The following is a 25710-nucleotide window of genomic DNA, read 5'->3' as shown; positions in this document are numbered from 1 at the left end:
CATTTTTGTAGGTTAAAACAGCTAAATATTAGCAATTTCAAATGGCTAGACTAATGTTTTATTTTACAATAAAATTACAAAAAGAAAAATAGTTTGTTCTCATATGACAACAGATGCTGAGTATGGAGATAAAGGGACAGTAAGACAAGTAAGAGAATCAAAATGTACTTCACAAGTAAGTCAAATGTTTGATCTCTAATTTCTAAGCAAAAATTCCAATTTAAAATATTATATCTATTTAAATTTCAGATTTAGTACAATGATTTATGTGAGATGTTGTTAGCTTGGTGATCAGGTTTCTAGAGAGTTACAGATTCTATTTTTCAGATTAAAAGGTGAAGCCACAAAACTTTTATATGAAAATATACAAAAATATATTATTCGGCCATAAAAAAGAGTGAAATTTAGTTATTTGCAGCAACGTGGATGGAACTGTTGGTCATTATGTTAAGCAAAATAAACCAAGTACAGAAAGACAAATATCACATCTTCTCACTCACATGTGGGAGCTAAAAAAGCGGGTTTCAAGATGATACAGGATAGATTGGTGGTTACCAGAGTCCAGGAAGGGTAGTGGGGAAGAAGGAATGTAGAGAAGCTGATTAATGGATACAACTATATAGTTTGATAGAAGAAATAAGGCCTTGTGTTAGATAGATCAGTATGGTGACTACAGCTTACAGCCATCTATTGTACCTGTCAAAATAGCTAGAAGAGAATAATTCAAAGTTTCTAGCATAAAGAAAAGACAAATATTTAAGGTGATGGATATCCCAAGTACACTGATTTGATATTTACAAATTACATGAATGTGTTAAATTATCACATGTATCCCAAAACTATGTACACTATTATGCATCAATAAATTTTTTTAAAAATTAAAAAACGTATACAAAAAGTTATCATTAGTAAGTGACAATATGTATTGACCATAACTAAATAATGATTGATGAAAATAATTTTGTTTGGTAAGATTGAATGATTCGCCACGGCAATTCAAGAGCAGTGGTTGCCATAAAAGTATCTTGAAACCATTATTTAAATAGTAGAACACTTTACTGATGATAGATGTAAACAATGTATATCAAGTTCAGTCGAACTATTAAAGGTTAAAATAAGAGAAACAACAAGTAGTATTTTGCTGTAAAAAACACACGTAATAAGCACATTTTAATTTTTTTGATGAAGGGACCCAAATTATTTCTGTAATGGGATTTGGCATAACAAGCATATTTGAGAAATCATATCACTACTCTACAAAATGGCATAAAGGAAAATTAGTATTCAGATTCTCAATTATTGTAGAGAAAGTAGCATAACAGATTTATAAGGTGAAAAAAAGTGTGAAAATGTAATTAATCAATGAGAGCAAGATTGCTTAAAAGTACATCATTTTTCACTTCCAAGGAGATAGCATATGTGATTGTTCACCCAAAGAGCATATTGTGGAAATTTTAAAAGAAAAATCATTCCTAGTCTTTTTTTTCATCAATTCCAATATGTTCTGGCTGTCATTTACTTTTTCAGGTAGAAGTGGAAGATGGAACTGGAAAGAAAAGAAAAAATCGGATATTTATTTTTCTATATTTTGATATATGTTTTAGTATTACTTTCACCAGTTATTCTTATTTCACTTATTTTGTCTGTGAAATGTTAACATCATGGATTAATAAGGTATTTTCCAACTCATGCATTTTTATGTATGTCGTTAATGCAGCAGCATTTGTTTTATAGTTTTCTGTTACTTTGAATTTGCAGGCTGTATATACTGAACATTTTGGGAAGCCAATAGAAAATGATAGTGATGAAGTAGAAGAGAGAGCTGAGAATTTTCCACGAACGTCTGAAATCCCTATATTTTTAGGAACTCCCGAAGCTGTGAAAGCACCTGAGTCATTGGAGAAAATAAAATTCCCTAAAACCCCCCCGTTCAAAATGTAGGATTTTAATTAATAACTATTGTTAAATTATCTGTAAGTTGAATTATATAAATAACTGATAGGAATAGTAAAATGCTTAGTACCTGTAACTTTAACAAGTTTTTATTATGTAGTATTTCAGGCATACAAAGAAGAGAAAGACTAATATAACACACTTCCATTTATCCATCACCCTGTTTTAACAATTATTAATTCTCTGCTGTTCCTGTTTCATAGACCCTCTTCCCCATTTTTCCTGCAACATTTAGCTGAAGATGGCATAAATGCCATGTACTTATAAAGCAATAGTGTGTAGATTTAAGATTTTTCCAAAGGATAAAGAAAATTTAAAATGTAAAGCTAAGCCTAGCATAGTGGCATGTCCCTGTAGTCCCAGCTATTTGGGAGGCTAGAGGAGGAGGATCACTTGAGCCCAGGAATTTGAATCCAGCCTGAGCAACACAGTGAGACTCTATTAAAAAAAAAAAGTCAAGCTAAAAAGCTGTTGTCACATATGGTAGATTGTAGACTTATCATCAATTAATATTCCATCAGTCATTTCTTCATATGTTGTAGTGTCTGAAGCAAGACTTGCCATTTTTATTAAGCAAGCTCTTTAGGCATAAATATCTCTAACATGATTATTAAATTTTGGAAAGCACATATTTGTAGTTTGCAGCCAAGAAAATAGTGCTGCACTTAACCTTTATGTTTAGTCCATTATCTTCCTTAACAACCCTGAGGCTTCTCTAAAACATATGTCAAGCAGAATTCACTGCATCAGGATTGTTTTGCATCAGACCTGTACTGTACTTCCGTATTTTAAATTGCTAATAAGAGTTATTGATTTGAATGTTATGCTGTTGACTCAAGCACAGCACATTCAAAATGGAACTCATCATCAAACCTGAGAACTGTAAAGGAATGTGAGCTCATACGCTAAGACCTCTCCCCATGGATGAGAAAACAATGATCTGTAAAGTTAAGTGACTCATTTATGGTAATAGAGATAGTTATGGCAGTATCATCAGATTTCTATTAAATTTAACGAACACTTAACTGTGAAGGCACTGCTCTAGACATTTTATAAATACTGCTCATTTAATATTCACAACAGCCTTATTAGGTATAGGTACATTATTATCCTTATTTTACAGAAGAGGAAACAGAATCACAGGTGATACAACTAATCAACGTTAGAATAGAAATTTAAGCCCAGGCCGTTCTGGCTCTAGAATCCATGCTTTTAACCACTGGTATAAACTGTCTTGTCTAATTATTTTTCCCAAATAATATTATAATTTAACTTCCTTATACATCACTGTAATGGCTGGCTTCTCATCAACACTAAAATCTTGTAACTGGCATTCAAAATCTTGAAGACAGTATAGTGTCAAGGTTAAGAGCTTGGACTTTGAATCGTGATTGCTGCATTCACCTGCCACCTCTGGCACTTATTATTATTTTAAGCAAATCATTTAACCTTTCTGTGCTTCAAAATTCCCTACCGTAAAATGGAAATGATAGTAATAGTACCTATTTCATAGGGTTCTTGTGAAGAATAAGTAAGTTATGCCTTATTTAACTTTATTTAACATTAGTCTCCACCTCATACAATCCTTTCTCCATAGGATTGTCACTTCAATAACTACTTCCTACATTTCCCTGCTATGCTAATTCTCACCTCTATGCTGTTGCTTATGATGCTTACCAGTATTCAGTGTTTAATAATAGATTTTTAACATTTTGATGATTTCTTATTTCTCAGTAACAGAAATAGAAATGCAGTACCTGAAGTTCAAACACAAAAGGAATCACCTGGACTTTCTTTTCTTATGAGTTATACTTCTAGATCACCTGGATTGAATTTATTTGATTCTTCTGTATTTGATACAGAAATCTCATCAGATCAGGTAATATGAGAAGCCAAAAGTTTTATTTCTAAAAATTGTGCTCTGGAACTTTGAATAATTTTAGTTCTTTAATACAAAACTGTCTTGGGGCAGATTATCAACAGAAGCATTTAAAAAAAATTCTGAGTATTGATGGTATGACAAAGTTCCCTATTACATTTTGGTTTCAACTTCGAATGCCGCATATTGACATCTGTTCCTTAAAAACAGATCTCAGAATAGGGATAATTTAAATCAGCTAAAGGCAGTTTAAAAAATGAATTTGACTTTATAGTTAATGTGTCTAACTTTCAGACAAACTAGAATTCTCAACATAAAAAATGTTCCATATTATAAATTGGTCTTTTCAACTACATGTGTATACATAGTAGCATTATCACTGGTTAATTTTAAAAGACCTAATATTGGTTTCTACTGTTCAGTGATATGAATCATGATAAAGTGCTTATTTCTATATTTAGAAATTAAAGCTGAAAATTGAGACATGCTTTATTCAAAAAGTAGAAACATTACAGTGTAGTGGTTAAAACTAGACTTTGAAGCCAGACTACTTAGGTGTGTACTAGATGTGGGATTTTGGGTAAGTGGCTTGGTTTCCTTATCTGTAAAATGAAATAATAACTATTATCATAGGGTTTGTGAGTATTAGAGTTTATACACATAAGGCACTTAGAAAAGTACCAACCACTTAATAATCCTACATAAGTTTTAATGTGATATGAGTAATATTGTTATTGCTCATTTAAGTTAATTACATTTAGCCAATTTTATGTGGATTAGAATGTTTTATTTGCATATATCTGACATTAAATTGTTGAAATTACAAATTTATTGATGGATAATATAGTACTATACATGTTATAGTATTTTACATCTTCAACTTTTGTCTCATTTTTTATTTAAATGCTTATTTTAAAAACAAGTAATTCCTAGGAGTATGCTGGGTATGAAAATAGACTATAGTTACTTAATTCTCATTTACAATAATAACATGAATGCAAAATGCATGTATATAAATTTAATAGGAAACGTACACTTTGAATAAGGAGAACTACAAAACTACTGAAAAAAGTTAATGAATACATAAACACATGCAGTACTTGCATAGGAAAAAAATATTGTAAAGATAAATTTCTTCCCAATATAATTTATAAATATAGTCCAATTCAAATCTAATTATAATCCTGGCAAGATTGTATTTAATTTTTTGTTTTGTTTTTGTGGTGGTGGGATTGGGGAAGGAGATTGGCAAAATAATTAATAACTGTCCTGGGGGAAAGTGGTCAAGAATAATCAGGAAAATATTGAAAAATAAGATTGATGGTAAATTAAAATGAAATTCTAAAAAATTCAACCCCAAAAGGTAGAAAAGAAACAATAAAAAAATACACACAGTAAAAAAAATCATAAAACAAATAAACTTTACACCAAATAATGTGCTTTTTAATAATTACATTGTGCGAATGGGCTGACACTCATTGAAAGACAAAGATTGTAAGAATGGAAAAAAAAAGCAAGACCCAAATATAAGCTATCTATAAGAAACATACTTTAAATATAAAGACAAAGACAGGTTGACAGTAAATGGATGGAAAATGATGTATAATGAAAACTAAGCATTAGAAGGTCACAGTGGCTATAATAATATCATTTCTGGTAGTCTTAAAGAATATTACTAGAAATGAAAGGGACATTTCATAAAGATAAAAAAGTCAATTCATAAGGAAGATATAACAGTCACAAATGTGTAAAGCCTAATAACAGCTTCAAAATACATGAAACAAAAAGTGACAGAATTAAAGAGAGAAATAGACAAAAATTCAAACATAGTTGGAGGTTTTTAATACTCCTCTTTTAGCAGCCGGTAGAATTAGACAACACAATCAGTAAAGATCTTTAATAAGATCTGAATGACATCACCAATCACCTTGATCGAATTGACCTTTATAGTACATCACATCCAGCAACTGCAGCATATATATTCTTTTCAGGTTCTGATGGTACCTTCAGCAAGATACACCATATTCTGGGCCATAAAATGAGTCTTAATGAATTTAAAAGGATTGAAATCAGAGTATGTTCTCTGACCACAGCAGAATTAAATTAGAACTCAATGTGATATCTAAGAAAATCCTAAATATGTAGGCCATAGATCAAAGAAGAAATCATGGGATAAATCAGGAAAAAATTTTATTTATTTATTTATTTTTAATTTTTATGGGTACATAGTAGATGTATATATTTATGGGGGTACATAAGATATTTTGATACAGGCATGCAATGTGAAATAATCATATCATAGAAAGTGAGAGTGTCCATCCCCTCAAACATTTATTCTTTGTCCTACAAATAACCCAGTTATACTCTTAGTTATTTTAAAATGTACAATTATTTTGACTATAGTCACCCTATTGTGCTATCAAATGCTAGATCTTATTAATTCTTGCTATGTTTTTGTACCCATTAACCATTCCCACCTGTCCCCAGTCCCCCGCCCCCCAACATTTCCCAGCCTCTGGTAATCATCCTTCTACTCTCTATCTCCATGAGTTCAATTGTTTTTATTTTTAGGTCCCACAAATAAGTGAGAATATGTTGTTTGTCTTTCTGTGCCTGACTTACTTCATGTAACATAATGACCTCTAGTTCCATCCATGTTGTTGCAAATGACAGGATCTCATTCCTTTTCTCCTTTCTTCCTGTCTTCCTTTAAGCGAAGGTGATTTTCTCTGATGGTGTGATTTAATTTCTTGCTTTTTATTTTTGGTGTATCCATTGTCTCTTTTTCGATTGAGGTTACCATGAGGCTTGAAATTCTATCTTTTTTTTTTTTTTTTTTTTTGAGATGGAGTCTTTGCAGTTAACACAATGTTGGCTCACTGCAACCTCCACCTCCCAGGTTCAAGTGATTCCCCTGCCTCATCCTCCTGAGTAGCTGGGACTATAGGCGCGTGCCACCATGCCTGGCTAATTTTTATTTTTTGTACTTTAGTAGAGATGGGGTTTCACCATGTTGGCCAGGATGGTCTCGATCTCCTGACCTTGTTATCTGCCTGGCTCGGCCTCCCAAAATGCTGGGATTACAGGCGTGAGCCACCATGCCCAGCCTGAGATTCTATCTTTTAACCCATTATTTTATTTTATTTCATTTTTAATTTTTTAAATTTCTTTATTTTTATTATTATATTTTAAGTTCTAGGGTACATGTGCACAATGTGCAGGTTTGTTACATATGTATACATCTGCCATGTTGGTGTGCTGCACCCATTAACTCGTCATTTACATTAGGTATATCTCCTAATGCTATCCCTCCTCCCACCCCCCACCCCATGACAGGCCCCGGTGTGTGATGTTCCCCACCCTGTGTCCAAGTGTTCTCATTGTTCAATTCCCACCTATGAGTGAGAACATGAGGTTTAGTTTTCTGTCCTTGTGGTAGTTTGCTCAGGATGATGGTTTCCAGCTTCATCCATGTCCCTATAAAGGATGTGAACTCATCCTTTTTTATGGCTGCATAGTATTCCATGGTGTATATGTGCCATATTTTCCTAATTCAGTCTATCATTGATGGAATTTGGGTTGGTTCCAAGTCTTTGCTATTGTGAATAGTGCCGCAATAAACATACGTGTGCATGTGTCTTTATAGCAGCATGATTTATATTCCTTTGGGTATATACCCAGTAATGGGATGGCTGGGTCAAATGGTATTTCTAGTTCTAGATCCTTGAGGAATCGCCACACTGTCTTCCACAATGGTTGAACTAGTTTACAGTCCCACCAACAATGTAAAAGTGTTCCTATTTCTCCACATCCTCTCCAGCACCTGTTGTTTCCTGATTTTTAATGATTGCCTTTCTAACTGGTGTTAGAAATCACCAGGACTGGTCCCTGGTGATTTTTCTAGTTCCTTTGGTGAGTTCATGTTTTCCTGGATGATCTTGATGCTTGTAGTTGTTGTTGGTGTCTAGGCATTGAAGAATTAGGTATTTACTCTAGTCTTCACAGTCTGGGCTTGTAAGTGCCTGTCTTTCTTGAGGAGGCTTTCCAAGTATTCAAAGGGACTTGGGCTCCAAGCCCAATAACCCTGTGGTTTTTGCATACTCAGAGAGGTATAGCCTTGGTGGTCTTGGATAAGATCTGGGAGAATTCTCTGGATTACCAGGCAGAGACTTGTTATTTTCCCTTGATTTCTCCCAAACAAATGGAGCCTCTCTCTCTGTGCTGAGCTGCCTGGAGTCGGGGGAGGTGTGATGCAAGCACCCCTGTGGCCATCTTGACTAGGACTGCACTGGGCCATACCTGAAGCCAGCACAGCATTGGGTCTTGGCCAAGGCCTTCTGTAACCACTACCTGGCTACCCACTATGTTCACTGAAGGCCCTAAAGCTCTGTGATCAGCAGGTCGTAAAGCCAGCCAGATTTGTTTCCATCCCTTCAGGTGGCTAGTTCCCCTGGCCCTAGGCAGATCTAGAGATGCTGTCTAGGATTTTGAGATTGGAGTCAAAAACCTTAGTAATTTGCCCAATGTTCTACTCTACTGTGGCTAAGCTGGCACTCAAACCACAATACAAAGTCCTTCCTGCTCTTCCCTCCCTTTCCACAGGCAGAGGAGCCTCTCCCTGTGGACCCTATGACCATCAGCTCATGGTGGGGGTCTGCCAGGACACTGCTGATATCCACTCGAAGCGCAAGGGCTCTTCAGTGAATGATGCCAGGCATGGGACTCACCCTTCAGGGCAGTGGGCTCCCCTCTGGCCCAGGGAAGGTCCAGAAATGCTGTCCAAGAGCCTAGGCCTGAACTCAGGGACCCCAAGATCATGCTTGTTCTACCCCACTGTGGCTGAGCTGGTACCTAGTGTACAAGATAAAATGCCCTTTACTTGTTCCCTCTGCTTTTCTTAAACAGATGGGGTCTTTTACCATAGCCATCATAGCTGGGAATGTGCTGGGTCACAACTGAAGCCAGCACCTCTCAGAGCCCAAGGCCCACAGCATACTACCTGGGTATCACTGCTGGTTATTCAGGGCCCAAGGGCTCTTTAGTCAGTGGGTGATTAATTCTGCCAGGACTGGGTCCTTCCCTTCAAGGTAGTGGGTTCCCTTTTAGGAAAGATTTTAAACTGCATTATGAAAATCCAGCCTATCAAAAATTATGGGATGTTGCCAAAGCCAGAGCAAAAAATAGCTTTAAATAATTTAGCTAATAATTACATAATAAAAAAGAAGAAAGGCCTAAAATCAGTGACCTAAGATTTCATTTTGAGAATCTAGAAAAAGAAGAACTAAGCAAACCTGAAGTAAAATGAAGAAACAAAATAAGAGAAATCAGTGAAATGGAAAAACAAACAATAGAGGAAATTAACAAAGTCAAAGTTGATTATTTGAAAATAATTGACAAAATCCTTATATTAGGAATGAAAGAGAGGATGTAATTATAAATCCTAAATATTATGAAACAGATTGGTGAGGGAAACTTACTTTCTAAATATTCAAACATCCTGTAAGGCTAGAGTAATAAAAGGCATGATAACAGTTTAAAGGACTGATTGATCAGTGGTGTGGGCTAGAAAGTCTTGAAACCAAAGATTTTATAATGTGATAATGATAGACTACAAATTAATAGGAGTAAATTACGCATTCATCTTACACTGTACATCAATAGAAGTTACAGATGCATTAAATCATATAAGAAAATGTTAACCACAATATATTTCTGAAGAAATATAGGTGAACATTTACCAAATCTTAGGAGGAAGGATTCTTTAAGCATGAAAACGGTGGAAGAAGAAGCAAAAGAAAATAATTGGGTTTGATTACATACAAAATCTTAACTTCTTTTTTTAAATTATGCTTTAAGTTCTAGGGTAATGTGCACAACATGCAGGTTTGTTACATAGGTATACATGTGCCATGTTGGTTTGCTGCACCCATCAACTTGTCATCTACATTGGGTATTTCTCCTAATGCTATCCCTCCCCCAGCCCCCCACTCCCTGACAGGCCCCTGCATGTGATGTTCCCCACCCTGTGTCCATGTGTTCTCATTGTTCAATTTCCACCTGTGAGTGAGAACATGCAGTGTTTGGTTTTCTGTCCTTGTGATAGTTTGCTGAGAATGATGGTTTCCACCTGCATCCACGTCCCTGCAAAGAACATGAACTCATCCTTTTTATGGCTGCATAGTATTCCATGGCGTATATGTGTCACATTTTCTTAATCCATTCTATCATTGATGGACATTTGGGTTGGTTCCAAGTCTTTGCTATTGTGAATAGTGCCGCAATAAACATACATGTGCATGTGTCTTTATAGCAGCATGATTTATAATCCTTTGGGTATATACCCAGTAATGGGATTGCTGGGTCAAATGGTATTTCTAGTTCTAGATCCTTGAGGAATTGCCACACTATCTTCCATAATGGTTGAAATAATTTATGCTCCCACAAACAGTGTAAAATTGTTCCTATTTCTCCATATCCTCTCCAGCATCTGTTGTTTCCTGACTTTTTAATAATCGCCATTCCAACTAGCATGAGATAGTATCTCATTGTGGTTTTGATTTGCATTTCTCTAATGACCAGTGATGATGAGCATTTTTTCATGTGTCTGTTGGCTGCATAAATGTCTTCTTTTGAGAAGTGTCTGTTCATATCCTTTGCCCACTTTTTGATTTTTTTTTCTTATAAATTTGTTTAAGTTCTTTGTAGATTCTGGATATTAGCCCTTTGTCAGATGGGTAGATTGCAAAAATTTTCTCCCATTCTGTAGGTTGCCTGTTCACTCTGATGATAGTTTCTTTTGCTGTGCAGAAGCTCTTTATTTTAATTAGATTCCATTTGTCTATTTTGGCTTTTGTTGCCATTGCTTTTGGTGTTTTAGTCATGAAGTCCTTGCCCATGCCTGTGTCCTGAATGGTATTGCCTAGGTTTTCTTCTAGGGTTTTTATGGTTTTAGGCCTGACATTTAAGTCTTTAATCCATCTTGAGTTAATTTTTGTATAAGATGTAAGGAAGGGATCCAGTTTCAGCTTTCTCCATATGGCTAGCCAGTTTTCCCAGCACCATTTATTAAATAGGGAATCCTTTCCTTATTGCTGTTTTTGTCAGGTTTGTCAAAGATCAGATGGTTGTACATGTATGGTGTTATTTCTGAGGCCTCTGTTCTGTTCCACTGGTCTATATGTCTGTTTTGGTACAAGTACCAAGTTGTTTTGGTTACTATAGACTTGTAGTATAGTTTGAAGTCAGGTAGTGTGATGCCTCCAGCTTTGTTCTTTTGGCTTAGGATTGACTTGGCGATGCGGGCTCTTTTTTGGTTCCATATGAACTTTAAAGTAGTTTTTTCCAATTCTATGAAGAAAGTCTTTGGTAGCTTGATGGGGGTAGCATTGAATCTATAAATTACCTTGGGCAGTATGGCCATTTTCACGATATTGAGTCTTTCTATCCATGAGCATGGAATGTTCTTCCATTTGTTTGTGTCCTCTTTTATTTCATAGAGCAGTGGTTTGTAGTTCTCCTTGAAGAGGTCCTTCACATGCCTTGTAAGTTTTATTCCTAGATATTTTATTCTCTTTGAAGCAATTGTGAATGGGAGTTCACTCATGATTTGGCTCTCTGTCAGTTATTGGTGTATAGGAATGCTTGTGATTTTTGCACATTGATTTTGTATCCTGAGACTGCTGAAGTTGCTTATCAGCTTAAGGAGATTTTGGGCTGACATGATGGGGTTTTCTAAACATACAATCATGTCATCTGCAAACAGGCATAATTTGACTTCCTCTTTTCCTGTTCGAATACCCTTTATTTCTTTCTCTTGCCTGATTGCCCTGGCCAGAACTTCCAACACTATATTGAATAGGAATGGTGAGAGAGGGCATCCTTGTCCTGTGCCAGTTTTCAAAGGGAATGCTTCCCGTTTTTGCCCATTCAGTATGATATTGGCTGTGGGTTTGTCATAAATGGCTCTTATTATTTTGAGATATGTTCTATCAATACCTAGTTTATTAAGAGTTTTTAGCTTGAAGGGGTGTTGAACTTTGTAGAAGGCCTTTTCTGCATCTATTGAGATAATCATGTGGTTTTTGTCATTGGTTCTGTTTATGTGATGGATCACGTGTATTCATTTGCATATGTTGAGCCAGCCTTGCATCCCAGGGATGAAGCCAACTTGATCATGGTGGATAAACTTTTTGATGTGCTGCTGTATTTGGTTTGCCAGTATTTTACTGAGGATTTTTGCATTGATGTTCATCAGGGATATTGGTCTAAAATTCTCTTTTTTTGTTGTGTCTCTGCCAGGCTTTGGTATCAAGATGATGCTGGCCTCATAAAATGAATTATGGGGGATTCCCTTTTATTCTATTCATTGGAATAGTTTCAGGAGGAATGATGTCAGCTCCTCTTTGTACCTCTGGTAGAATTCGGTTGTGAATCTGTCTGGTCCTGGACTTTTTTTGGTTGGTAGGCTATTAATTATTGCCTGAATTTCAGAACCTATTATTGGTCTATTCAGAGATTCAACTTCTTCCTGGTTTAGTCTTTGGAGGATGTACATGTCCAGGAATTTATGCATTTCTTCTAAATTTTCTAGTTTATTTGCATAGAGGTGTTTTTAGTATTCTCTGATGGTATTTTGTATTTCTGTGTGATCAGTGGTGATATCCCCTTTATCATTTTTTATTGCATCTATTTGATTCTTCTCTCTTTTCTTGTTTATTAGTCTTGCTAGCAGTCTATCAATTTTGTTGATCTTTTCAAAAAACCAGCTGCTGGATTCATTGATTTTTTGAAGGGTTTTTTGTGTCTCTAGCTCTTCAGTTCTGCTGTGATCTTAGTTATTTCTTGCCTTCTACTAGCTTTTGAATTTCTTTGCTCTTGCTCCTTTAGTTATTTTAATTTTGATGTTAGGGTGTCGATTTTAGATCTTTCCTGCTTTCTCTTGTGAGTATTTAGTACTATAAATTTCCCTCTACACACTGCTTTAAATGTGTCCCAGAGATTCTGGTATGTTTTGTCTTTGTTCTCAGTGGTTTCAAAGAACGTCTTTATTTCTGCCTTCATTTTGTTATTTATCCAGTAGTCATTCAGGAGCAGGTTGTTGAGTTTCCATGTAGTTGTGGGGGTTTGAGTAAGTTTCTTAATCCTGAGTTCTAATTTGATTGCACTGTGATCTGAGAGACAGTTTGTTGTGATTTACGTTGTTTTGCATTTGCTGAGGAGTGTTTTACTTCCAATTATGTGGTCGATTTTAGAATAAGTGCAATGTGGTGCTGAGAAGAATGTATATTCTGTTGATTTGGGGTGGAGAGTACTGTAGATGTCTATTAGGCCCACTTGGTGCAGAGCTGAATTCAATTCCTGGATATCCTTGTTAACCTTCTGTCTTGTTGATCTGTCTAATATTGACAGTGTTGTGTTAAAGTCTCCTGTTATTATGTGGGAGTCTAAGTCTCTTTGTAGCTCTCTAAGGACTTGCTTTATGAATCTGGGTGCTTCTGTATTGGGTGCATATATATTTAGGACAGTTAGCTCTTCTTGTTAAATTGATCCCTTTACCATTTTGTAATAGCCTTCATTATCTCTTTTGATCTTTGTTGGTTTAAAGTCTGTTTTATCAGAGACTAGGATTGCAACTCCTGCTTTTGCTTTCAATTTGCTTGGTATATCTTCCTCCATCCCTTTGTTTTGAGCCTATGTGTGTCTCTGCATGTAAGATGGGTCTCCTGAATACAGCACACTGATGGGTCTTGACTCTTTATCCAGCTTGTCAGTCTGTGTCTTTTAATTGGGGCATTTAGCCCATTTGCATTTAAGGTTAATATTGTTATGTTTGAATTTGATCCTGTCGTGATGTTAGCTGGTTATTTTGCCCATTAATTGATGTAGTTTCTTCATAGCATCAATGGTCTTTACAATTTGGCATGTTTTTGCAGTGGCTGGTACTGGTTGTTCCTTTCCAAGTTTAGTGCTCCCTTCAGGAACTCTTGTAAGGCAGGCCTGGTGGTGACAAAAATCTCTCAGCATTTGCTTGTCTCTAAAGTATTTTATTTCTCCTTCACTTATGAAGCTTAGTTTGGCTGGATAGGAGATTCTGGCTTGAAAATTCTTTTCTTTAAGAATGTTGAATATTGGTCCCCACTCTCTTCTGGCTTGTAGGGTTTCTGCTGAGAGATCCGCTGTTAATCTGATGGGATTGTGGGTCTGATGGGATTCCCTTTGTGGGTAACCCGACCTTTCTCTCTGGCTGCCCTTAACATTGTTTCCTTCACTTCAATCTTGGTGAATCTGACAATTATGTGTCTTGGGGTTGCTCTTTTCGAGGAGTATCTTTGTGGTGTTATCTGCATTTCCTGAATTTGAATGTTGGCCTGCCTTGCTAGGCTAGGGAAGTTCTCCTGGATAATATCCTGAAGAGTGTTTTCTAACTTGGTTCCATTCTCCCCATCACTTTCAGGTACACTAATCAAACGTATATTTGGTCTTTTCACATATTCCCATATTTCTTGGAGGCTTCATTAGTTTCTTTTTACTCTTTTTCCTCTAATCTTGTCTTCTTGCTTTATTTCATTAATTTGGTCTTCAATCACTGATATCCTTTCTTCCACTTAATCGAATCGGCTATTGAAGCTTTTGCATGTGTCCTGAAGTTCTTGTGCCATGGTTTTCAGCTCCATCAGGCCATTTAAAGTCTTCTCTACCCTGTTTATTCTAGTTAGCCATTCATCTAACCTTTTTTCAAGGTTTTTAGCTTCCTTGTGATGGGTTAGAACATGCTCCTTTAGCTAGTAGAAGTTTGTTATTACCGACCTTCTGAAGCCTGCATCTGTCAACTCGTCAAAGTCATTTTCTGTCCAGTTTTGTTCCATTGCTGGCAAGGAGCTGCAATCCTTTGGAGGAGAAGAGGCACTCTGGTTTTTTGAATTTTCACCTTTTCTGCTCTGGTTTCTCCCCATCTTTGTGGTTTTATCTACCTTTGGTCTTTTATGTTGGTAACCTACAGATGGGGTTTTGGTGTGGATGTCCTTTTTGTTGATGTTGATGCTATTCCTTTCTGTTTGTTAGTTTTCCTTCTAACAGTCAGGCCCCTCAGCTGCAGGTCTGTTGTAGTTTGCTGGAGGTCCACTCCAAACGCTGTTTGCCTGCATATCACCAGCGGAGGCTGCAGAACAGTAAATATTGCAGAACAGCAAATATTGCTGCCTGATCCTTCCTCTGGAATCTTTGTCCCATAGGGTCACCTACCTGTTTGAGGTGTCTGTCAGCCTCTACTGGGAGATGTCTCCCAGTCAGGCTACATGGGGGTCATGGACCCACTTGAGGATGCAGTCTGTCAATTCTCTGAGCTTGAACACCATACTGGGAGAACCACTGCTCTCTTCAGAGCTGTCAGACAGGGACATTTAGGTCTGCAGAAGTTTTCTATTGCCTTCTGTTCAGCTGTGTCCTGCTCACAGAGTTTGAGTCTATAGAGGCAGTAGGCCTTGCTGAGCTGTGGTGGGCTCTGCTAGTTCAAGCTTCCTGGCTGCTTTGTTTACCTACTCAAGCCTCAGCAATGGCAGACACCCCTCCCCCTGCCAGGCTGCAGCCTCGCAGGTCAAACTCAGACTGCTATGCTAGCAGTGAGCAAGGCTCCTTGGGCATGGCACTCACCAAGCCAGGCACAGGAGGGAATCTCCTGGTCTGCTGGTTGCTAAGACCTTGGGCAAAGTGCAGTATTTGGGTGGGAGTGTACTGTTTTTCCAGGTACAGTCTGTCACAGCTTCCCTTGGCTAGGAAAGGGAAATCCCCCGACCCCATGCACTTCACAGGTGAGGGGACGCCCTGCCCTGCTTCAGCTCGCCCTCTGTGGGCTGCACCCACTGTGCAGCCAGTCCCATTGAGATGAACCAGGTACCTCAGTTGGAAATGCAGAGATCATCTGTCTTCTGTGTCGATCTCGCTGGGAGCTGCAGACCAGAGCTCTTCCTATTTGGCCATCTTGGAAGTGACCCCAAAATCTAAACTTCTATATGTTAAAAAATTTTAAGGGCAAAATGACAAAGATGTAAAATATTTGCAATAAGGTTGCAAATAATTAATTAACATCTCTAGAATATAAAGTGCTTATATGTACCAATGATGAAAAAATTACTTTCTCAATAGAAAAATGAGCAAAGTCCATTTGACAAATAGATAATTCACTGAAAAAGAAATTCAAGTGGCTTATAAAATCTATGAGAAAACAGCTTTCCTTATTAATTTTCAAAGAAACATAAATCTGTGCATAACAGTGTTTATTCACGTGTGACTTCTATATAAGAAACAAAGTTGGGACAACTTACATGTCCAGTTGAAACTGTCTGGTTTGTCTATTTGGAGGAATATTATAGAGCCATGGAAAGAGTCAGATTTTAGAAGAATAATGACATGGACAAATGCTCACAATGCAATGTGAAGAGGAAAAAGGTGCACAGAAAACTATGCTGTCATGATCTCATTTTTTTTAAAAGCCTGTTTTACTGAGAAAATGGACTTTTGGCAGCAAAACTTGATCTGAACTGACATGAAGCTATCCACTTCCTGTTACTTTTATAGGCAAAAAAAAATACCAACAACCTGATTTGTTAAAAGCTTTCAGAATAAAGCAAAATATCATATTAAGATTCTAAAGTAGGAGCTATCTTTAGTACAGTGTATTTTGCCTGAATCAAATCAATAGACCTTATTTTAATATAAGTAAATGACAGGTTTTGAAGATAGATCTTTTTAAGTATAAGAGTGTGCTATATAAAGGTATCATAAGTCTACTTTAATTCCATGTATTAGAATAACTAAGCTTTAGATTCAATTATATATACTATATATACTGTCCTACTGATTTCACAAGTAATATTTAATGGAAATTATTTTCCAGTTCGATGAACATTATTCTGCAAGAAATCTAAATCCTCTGTCATCAGAGCAAGAGATTGGTAAGTTGTTTGAAGTTTGCTACCTTTAAAAACATGTTAACTCATTAGTACAGTATTTAGTTTCTCTAACTTATTTTCTTAGGTGCTCAATTTATTCTTTAGAAATTACTGTTACTTCTGCACTACTCACTGATATTCTTTTCTTTCTTATTTCAAGCAATTAGCTTTTCTCACTACTCTATTAAAACTTACTTTCTCCAAGGTTATTGACCTCCCAATTATCAAATATTATGGGTATCTTGTATTTATTATCATATTAAGACTCTTTGCAACATTTGATATAGTTGGTTATTTCCATCTTTTTTCTGTAATTTTTGGATTTCCTTTTCTCTCTTTGATACTTTTTATTGGATATTCTTTCTTCATTTTTCCTTTGATTGATTAATTCATTCAACATATTAATATAAATGTGTATGTGTATTATATTTTATATCAGGTATGCTTTTGGGGTCTGGGGACAATGGACAAGAATGAAAAATTCTCATATGGTTTATGTTCTAGTGGGATAAACTGAAAATAGACAAATAAATCAATGTATAATTTATCAGATAGTACACTAAACAACAGTTGTTATGGGCTTGAATAGTCAGACTCACATATTATGATTCTAAATCTAATATTACCTTTATGTTATAGAATGATACAAGATAAGAGATAATGGTAGGTACAGCATCCTTGTTTCATTGAAAGGATCACTAACTACCCAAGTAATATATCTTCTTTTGCCACTGCCACCCAAGGAACATGTCAGGCTGCTATGGACAAAAGGCATGTTGCATGTAGGTCAGCTTGAAACACGAGAGCTGTAACTTCAATTTCACACCAGTCTTTTATATTATTCTAGTCATGAGGCCCAAGGCCTGTATGCTAACTCATAGCTCCTCTAATTCAGGTGCAGTCTCACACAGCAGACTGGATAGATAAAACATTCTGTGTTTACCTTAATTCTGTGAAAACAGTGCTGTGGGAAGTCAGGCTCCAAGGTCATTTTCCAGGTGGGCCCGAATCTTCCCAGGCTCGATGTTAATTTTTTACTTATTGTTGGTGATAAATACTATGCAGCAACGTAATGTAGAGTAAGGGAAATAGGGAATACTTGGATTGGGAAGGTGATTGCTGTATTGCAAGGGAGTCAGGAAGGGCATCACTAAAAGTCAACATTGAACAGAAGGAGGTGCATATACAAGCTACTGGGAAAAGTGTTCCAAGCAAAGGGCAAAAAGGTCTTGAAATGGGAACATACTCAGTATGTTCGTTGAAAGTTAGTTAAGTTGGTATGATTTATGGAATAAGGAAGGAGAGACTGGTGGGAGATTAAATCCAAGAGGTGGATGGAGAGCAAATCATGTGGGACCTGTAGATCATTAAGGACTTAGGGGTTTTTTTTCTGAGTGAAATGGGAAGCCTCTGGAAGGTTTTAAGTAAAGGACTGAAATGATCTGACAGGTTTTAAAAGAATTATTCTGGCTGCTATGTGGAGAACAGACTGTATGAAAACAAGGGCAAAAGCAGGGAAAGGTCAGGAAGCTATAAAATGACACAAAGTGAGAATTGATGAGTAGTAGTAGAAGTGGTGAGAACATGTCAGATTTTGGTTACAAAGTTTTCTGAAGATAGAGCTGGAAGAATTTGCTTATGGACTGGATATAAGGACTGAGAGAGAGAAACAAAGATTGTGCCATGGTTTTGACATGAATAACTTGGAATGGAGTTGCCATTTATATAAATATGGAAGGCTGTAAGAGTAATTTGAGATTGAGGAGCCAGGGGTTTCATTTAGGAAGTGTTTTAATTGAAAAGCCTGTTTATTAGATACGAAGTGAAAGTAAAGTAGGAAATTGTACATATGAATTTGGAATTCAATGAGATGGAGACACAGATTTTAGAATTTTTATAAATGGTATTTAATGCTATGAGATCGGAATGAATCTACCAATTGTATTTATTAAATGTCTATCATCTAAAAATTTAAATCTATTTACATCCTCTTTTTTTTTGAGACAGAGTTTTGCTCTTGTTGCCCAGGCTGGAGTGCAATGGCATGATCTCGGCTCATGGCAACCTCCGCCTCCTGGGTTCAAGCAATTCTCCTGCCTCAGCCTCCTGAGTAGCTGGGATTACAGGCGCCCACCACCATGCCCAGCTAATTTTTTGTATTTTTAGTAGAGACGGGGTTTCACTATGTTGGTCAGGCTGGTCTCAAATTCCTGACCTCAGGCGATCCACCTGCCTCAGCCTCCCAAAGTGCTGGGATCACAGGCGTGAGCCACCACACCCAGCCCACATCCTCTTTTTTGACATTCTCATTCATTTGACACTCATTCACTTCAGTGTTTTCAAATATAATACATACAGATAATGACCAAATTTATATCTTGCTGCACTGACTTCTAAACTCTAGGACCTGATTTCTGATTGTACAGTTTAAATCTCTTTAGACATCTTTTGACATTAAAAACTCAGTGTAGCTGAAATCAAACTTGCTCTCCTTCTGACATCCCTGATGGTATCTCCATTATTCTGGCTTTTAAGGTTTGGAGCATAGTAACAATTTTAGCTTCTCTCTGTGACTGCGACTACATTCAACTAGTTATCAAGTTTTATCAGTTCTCTCTCTTAAATATTTATTTTTATTTTCTATTTTCATTGAAACCATTATATTTCAGAGTCTTACTGTTCACCTGGACTGTTACAATAACATCCTAATTGGTGTTTTCCATTTTTCAGCTTACCTATAGATCACAGCTTAATTAATCTTCAGTGCCCATAATGTTGGCCATGTCACTGCCCTAATCAGATACCTTCAGTGACTCCCCCACTGACTATCAAATTATGCTTCTACTTTACTAATTTAGCGCCAACTACCTGTTTCGTTTTTTATTGGTATATAGTTGTACATATTTATGGGGTCCCTGTGATATTTTGATACCTGCATACAATGTGTAATGATCAAATCAGGGTAATTGGAATATCCATCACCTCAGACGTTTATCATTTCTTTGTGTGGGGAACATCCCAAATCTTCTTTTCTAGCTATGTCAAAATACACTATAAATTCTTGTAAACCATACTACTACTCTAGAACTTATTCTTAAATTCCATACTAGAACTTATTCCTTCTATCTAACTGTATTTTTGTACTCATTAACCAGTCTCTATTCATCCCCCAACATACCTTTTAAGGCTTTTATCTTATAAGAGTAACCTGTGCTTTGGCCAGACTCTGGAACTCATTGTGTCTCAAGTATACCTACACTTTCTTACCTGCTTTTTACTTCTTGCAATCTCCAACTTCTATGTCTTTCTATCTTTCGAGATAGAATTCTCTTCCATAAAACCTTTTATTTATCCCCTCAATCTTCTTTTTCAAAAAGATCTCTCCCTCTCTTTTCTGAATATCTCTTCTTTTTTATACATTTTACCATTCTACCATCATTACTTATAAATAGATATAAAATCTCCTCTAGATCACAGGTTTTTTGAGGGCAGGGATTTTAAAATGTACTTTTGAATTCCCCATAGCACCTATAATGCTGCCTTGCACAGTAATATGTTCTTTTATTTACAGTGATCATATGAGTTTTATGAAGACTTCATATGAACTTCTTGTGAAATTAAAAACAAAATCAAATTCATTTATTCAAAAGGAAATTCAAGATTTTGGTTCTTTTTGGATATGTGTTTACATTATACCTATTTTTCTTTAAGTCATATGGCTGTGTACTGAGAAATACACATAGTCAAAAAAATAAAGTGAGAAAGGGAGAGGGGAAGAACACAAGTATCTGGTAGTCAGTCTGTCCATCTATCCATCTGTCTGTCCATCCATCCATCCATCCACCCATCTTACTGCTGGTTGACTCGGTTCTATATAGGGTGAAATAATTGAGATGTTTAAAAATAAAAATAAGTTTATTAAATATATGAAAGTTAAAAAATACATGAAACATTCAAAGTGATGCAAAGTAAATTATTTTGCTTAATATGCTATTTGATTAATTCTATATAAAAATAGATATTTAAAAATACTTGTTTCAAGTACATATTTGATTACTATAGATTTAAAATTATTTAATGATAATTAGTTTTAAATTAGAATTAGGATGTTGAAAATATATTTGTATGTTTATAATTTTATTAATAAGTAAATAATAAGTGAAAAACAGTATTTTTCCTTAATGGCAATTCTGGGCTTCATCAACCAGAGCTACATTTAAAGCTTATTGTAAAAATTCCTTTTAGAACTCTTTTTAATGTTCTGTCAGTTTCCTTGAACAATGCCATGAACAGTATATTGTAGTGACTCAATAAATAATAGTTGAATAAGTTTAACTTATACAGTATCTCTCAGATTCAGCATTTTTTCCTCCATTACCATCGCTATGATTGTAGATAAGGTCAACATTTCGTTATGTCTTCACTGGACAATAGACTTTTATTTTATTTTGGTTAGTCCCACTTCTAGACTCTTCTGTTCCAGCCTTTATACCTATTCTCGCCTGAGTAATACTTACAAAGCAGTTCAAATCATGTCATATCTCTGCTTGAAAATCTTCAATGAATTCTTGTTATCTACTAAATAAAGTCCAGATTCCATAGTGGGACATTAAGCAATCTTTCCAAGCTCATCTTCATTAATTTCCACTTAGTACATCTTTATTATTTCTCACTGCTCCTGCTAAGCTGAATAGATTTCTGTTACTCTAATGCATCCTATGCATTGTCTGTTTCTGTGCCTCTGTATCATTCTCTTCATTTGAGGTGTTTTATTCTACTTTTTACTTTTTATACTAGTTCTTTATATACTAGAGTTCAAATTACTTGAAAATAGGGTTTAAGTTTGAGTCTGTTTTAACCTTCATAGTACCAAGGACAATGCCTTGCACTTAAGAGGAATACAGTTAAATACCTGTATTCCTGTGTAACACTGATTCAGTGTTACCATATTTATTGTATGCAGTATGCTATAATTCAGTAGGTTAAAAAAATTTTCTATAAGATGAAGAGCATGATATTGTAATGTTTATCTTCCTTAGGAAACTTATTTGAGAAGCCAGAAGGAGAAGATGGCTTTACATTTTCTTTTCCATCAGACACTTCAACTCATACATTTGGAGCTGGAAAAGATGATTTTAGTTTTCCATTTTCATTTGGACAGGGTCAAAATTCAATACCTTCTTCTTTAAAAGGTTTTTCATCTTCCTCACAAAATACAACACAGTTTAATTTTTTTTGAGCTAGTCATTAATTCCTTAAATTATTTTACTGTTCTGTGTTCATGAGGGCATAAATTTACATTATTGCTTAAAACATGAAGACTGCTTTCTTTTGTTGATTAAAGCAGTAATGTTTACATTGTTTGATTATATTTATTGAAATATTGAAATACTGAATATTTTGGGTTTTGTGTGTGCTATTAACTAATCATTATTTATTTTGGTTTTGATTTTGCGAGCCGTGGTCCGGTAGAACTTTTATTAATCTTAATAGAATTTGATGCTTTTTTCATTACTCTTTATTTTAAATATTAAGCCTGCTTCTCCTTGGAACCTAAGGTTTTTTTCTGGAAGTATTGTTGGTACTTTGATAAGAACAAGAACTGCAGTAGTAACTCCAGAGTTAGTGCTGAAGTGTACTTTAGCTACTAAAAATTTCTTTTAAAATTATTGGGTTTCACTTCTGCTTCACTATGTAGTATACAGAGTGGTACTGTAATAATAATTTCAAATAATTTATATTAATAACAAAATCTGTGTTATTCGCTTCTAATATAACACATGGTACAATTCTAATTTTATGAGTTATGCTAATGCTTTCAATGCCTAAAAATTAAATGTAAAGGGCAAGAGTAATTTCTGAAAATTGGATTGTTGTATCAGCGGTGATCCTGTTGATATTTTTTTTTGCTTAAATATTTTTTGAAGAACATTTAAAATTTTGTCTCCTTCAATAACAAAAATTTCATCTTTATGTTTTGTGTTCAGTATTTGTCAATTAATTATATAGCTTAAGTGAAGATATTTAAGATTTGATGAACTTCTGTAAACATTTTGCTCAATATCATTGTATTTTGTGCTTTGTAAATTAACTGTATTGAGTTACCAAGTAATAAAGTGTTTGACTCCATATTTTGATGTGACTGTTGATGGATTTTTAAACCTAACCCCTTCTTTTCTCATTCTGCCCCACATTTGGCCAAGCTGATCAGAAAGCCTGGTTGCTCCCTCCTTTGGTGCCAGTAGGAAGTTCAAACCACATATGGGAGCCCCCACCCGGCCCACCCCCTAACTACCATAAAAACCCAAAGCCAGTCTTCTTTCTCTACTTCTCAAGCTATTTTTCAGTTCAGCTTAGGAGGCCTGCCCCGCTCTCCCCAGAAGGCCTTAATATATGAGTAGAAAAATCTTTTCACGCCCTATTGGGATGTGTGGCATCATCAGTTTCAATATGCAAATCAAATTTTGGGTAAGGGTCTATACTGCTTCTTCAGGATGTCTACAAATTATCACAGTTGTATTACATTAAGCTGCCTCAAAGACTTAAAAAGAAGGGCAATCTAACTAATGATAGACTTTAAGAAAATTTTAGACTCTGTTAAAAAAAAAATCAAACCTTCAACAACTGCTTAAAAGATGAAAATATCAGTTAAAAAGCTGGATTTTTTTTCTTTTTTTAACAAGTATTTATCTTATTGACTCTATGATTGAATTAATTGGTAGTTTTTATATAATAAAGACATTGGCTATATATGAGACAGGAGAAAAAGTTATAATTTGTTTGTTTATTGAGAAATTCAAAGCTAGTTTTAGCCTTGAATGATTCAGTGATTCCATGATTTATTTTTACTTTAAAGTAATGTCTAGCACACCAGTATGGTTAGATTTATCATGTATCAATAAGTGATATGAAATAAGTATTTTAAAAGTATCTACCTTGCACATGGCATTTTGACAGCATGTAAAAGGCTAGAACACAGACGTGGTCTTATACTCAAGGAACTTATAACTTGGTTGAGTAGACAAAACTTAGGAAATAACAAAAGCACATTATAATAACTATATTATAACTATAATATAATAACTATATTATAACTATAATAATATAATTATAACTATAATAATAACTATATTATAACTATAATATATAATTATAACTATAATAATATATTATAACTATAATAATATAACTATAATAATATAATAACTATATTATTATAATGTGACTTTTGTTATAGAAGAGACCAAGTGTTTTAAGAATGAGGGGAAAAAAGGTCATCATGAGCTAGAAAACCTGGGAAGGATTCACCGAAGAGGTAAAATTGAATTAGGACTTTACAGGTATGTAGATTGTAAAATTTTCAAGTGTAAGATTGATGCTTTTTTAGCCTTTCATGTTTTAATTACCTAACTAGTTGCTAGTCTTTAGTAGGATTGCATTAAACAATTATTGAATTAATAGAATTTAACTGAATTGGTAAAGGAGACAGAGCTTTCTAGATAAGGGGACTAATATGATCAAAAGAAAAATGCAATCACATGTTTACTATTAATATATGTAGAGGAAATTAAAGAATAGACCTAACTGGAATGAAGAATAATATCAGGAAACTGAGTTTAATAGATATGATAGGACTGATTTATAGAGGATCTTGAAGTGTTTTGACTTGGTTTCTGAGGCCAATACGGAACTTATATTTTAATGTCAGAGTTTCAAGAGAAAAGAAATGACTAGGAAAATTAAATTGACAATACAGCCAGAGTTAGGAGAAATTAGAGTTGGATAAACCAATTAGGAGTCAATTGCAGTGGTCCAAGTGTGTAGTGATATGTTCCAGGTGATAACAACTGATTGTCTTGTGGTTTCATACTGCTGACACCTAAAATTGGAAAAATATATCTTGTTTAAAAGAAATACATTTGATTGAACATCATCTGAGTATAAGGTAAAAGGAGAAAGGAATCAGAGTTGTTTGTGTTTGAATATCATAGCTCATCCAACTAGTGGAGGCATATGCAGTGTTTTGAATACAAATCACAAAAATAACTTTGTGTAATCAAATAGCCTTATAAAGATAACTTTTAAAAGAGAATTATTACCCTAGAGATAAATCAAATCTTCTGTTACCTTTAAAATAGGAATTTGTTCCCACTTCTATTCGATGAGATTTCAGAAATAAGGGGTCTAGTCCCAGAGCTCTTTGTTAAATTTAGAAGAAAAATAGACACTGCATATCTAATTTTGTTTAGGTCCAAAAAATCTATTTTAATATGGTTAGGTGAATTTTTTCTCTATGATTAGAAAAGATATTCTAAGAATATAAGCGTGATACTCCAAAATCAGTTAAGACTCTTGATTTATTGTCACAAGAGGTATATGTATAAGCAGACCGTGGTTCTTGGAGTATAACTGCTTCTCAGTGGACAGGCCTAGGATCTGTCAGTAGACAAAGCTAGGAAATATATGTATGTATACTACATCTATATACATGTTTGTTGGTGTATCTAACTACTGAAAACAAAACACGAGTTTAGACTGGTAACTCCAGCAACAAGAGGTTCATCTAGTATTCCCCTTTTGTTTATTTGTAACTGCTTTCTCTGACAGTGAGAAACCTGGCTGTCATTAACTACAATTTATTTGCTTTCTTTTTCAGTCCTAGTATACATGTAAAGTTATTTCTAAATTGGTAACCCAGACGCTGTGATAAACAAATTTATTAACTAGGGTATGTTAGTTTTCTGTGACTGCTGTAGCAAATTACTATAGCCTTTTTGGGTTGAAACAATAGGAATTCATTCTCTCATAGTTCCAGAGGCCAGGCATCCAAAATTGGTGTTACAGGTCAAAAATCAAGGTGTGAGCAGGATCATACTTAACGATGCTCTAGGGAAGGATCCATTCCTTTCTTCTTTAAGCTTTTGGTGCCTG

The 25710-nt window shown here is 35.2% G+C and overlaps 1 protein-coding gene across 4 annotated transcripts in view; it reads left to right on the top strand.

Annotated features, from left to right (window-relative positions):
- Nucleotides 1-22972, top strand: part of C15H14orf39 (chromosome 15 C14orf39 homolog) — a 79705-nt gene extending 56733 nt beyond the window's left edge. For all 4 annotated transcript variants that reach the window (XM_054530707.2, XM_054530706.1, XM_002824819.3 and 1 more), the window contains exons 14-18: nucleotides 114-175; nucleotides 1759-1937; nucleotides 3688-3832; nucleotides 16725-16782; nucleotides 21819-22972. In XM_054530707.2, the coding sequence (XP_054386682.1) occupies nucleotides 114-175; nucleotides 1759-1937; nucleotides 3688-3832; nucleotides 16725-16782; nucleotides 21819-22018 (644 nt within the window). In that variant the 3' untranslated portion in view covers nucleotides 22019-22972. The remainder of the gene's footprint in view (nucleotides 1-113; nucleotides 176-1758; nucleotides 1938-3687; nucleotides 3833-16724; nucleotides 16783-21818) is intronic.
- Nucleotides 22973-25710: the final 2738 nt, after the last annotated feature.

The sequence above is a fragment of the Pongo abelii genome, chromosome 15 (assembly GCF_028885655.2).
Source record: "Pongo abelii isolate AG06213 chromosome 15, NHGRI_mPonAbe1-v2.0_pri, whole genome shotgun sequence".
Taxonomy (NCBI): domain Eukaryota; kingdom Metazoa; phylum Chordata; class Mammalia; order Primates; family Hominidae; genus Pongo; species Pongo abelii.
Note: the sequence above shows the minus strand (reverse complement) of the source record. Positions and strands in the feature narration are given on the sequence as shown.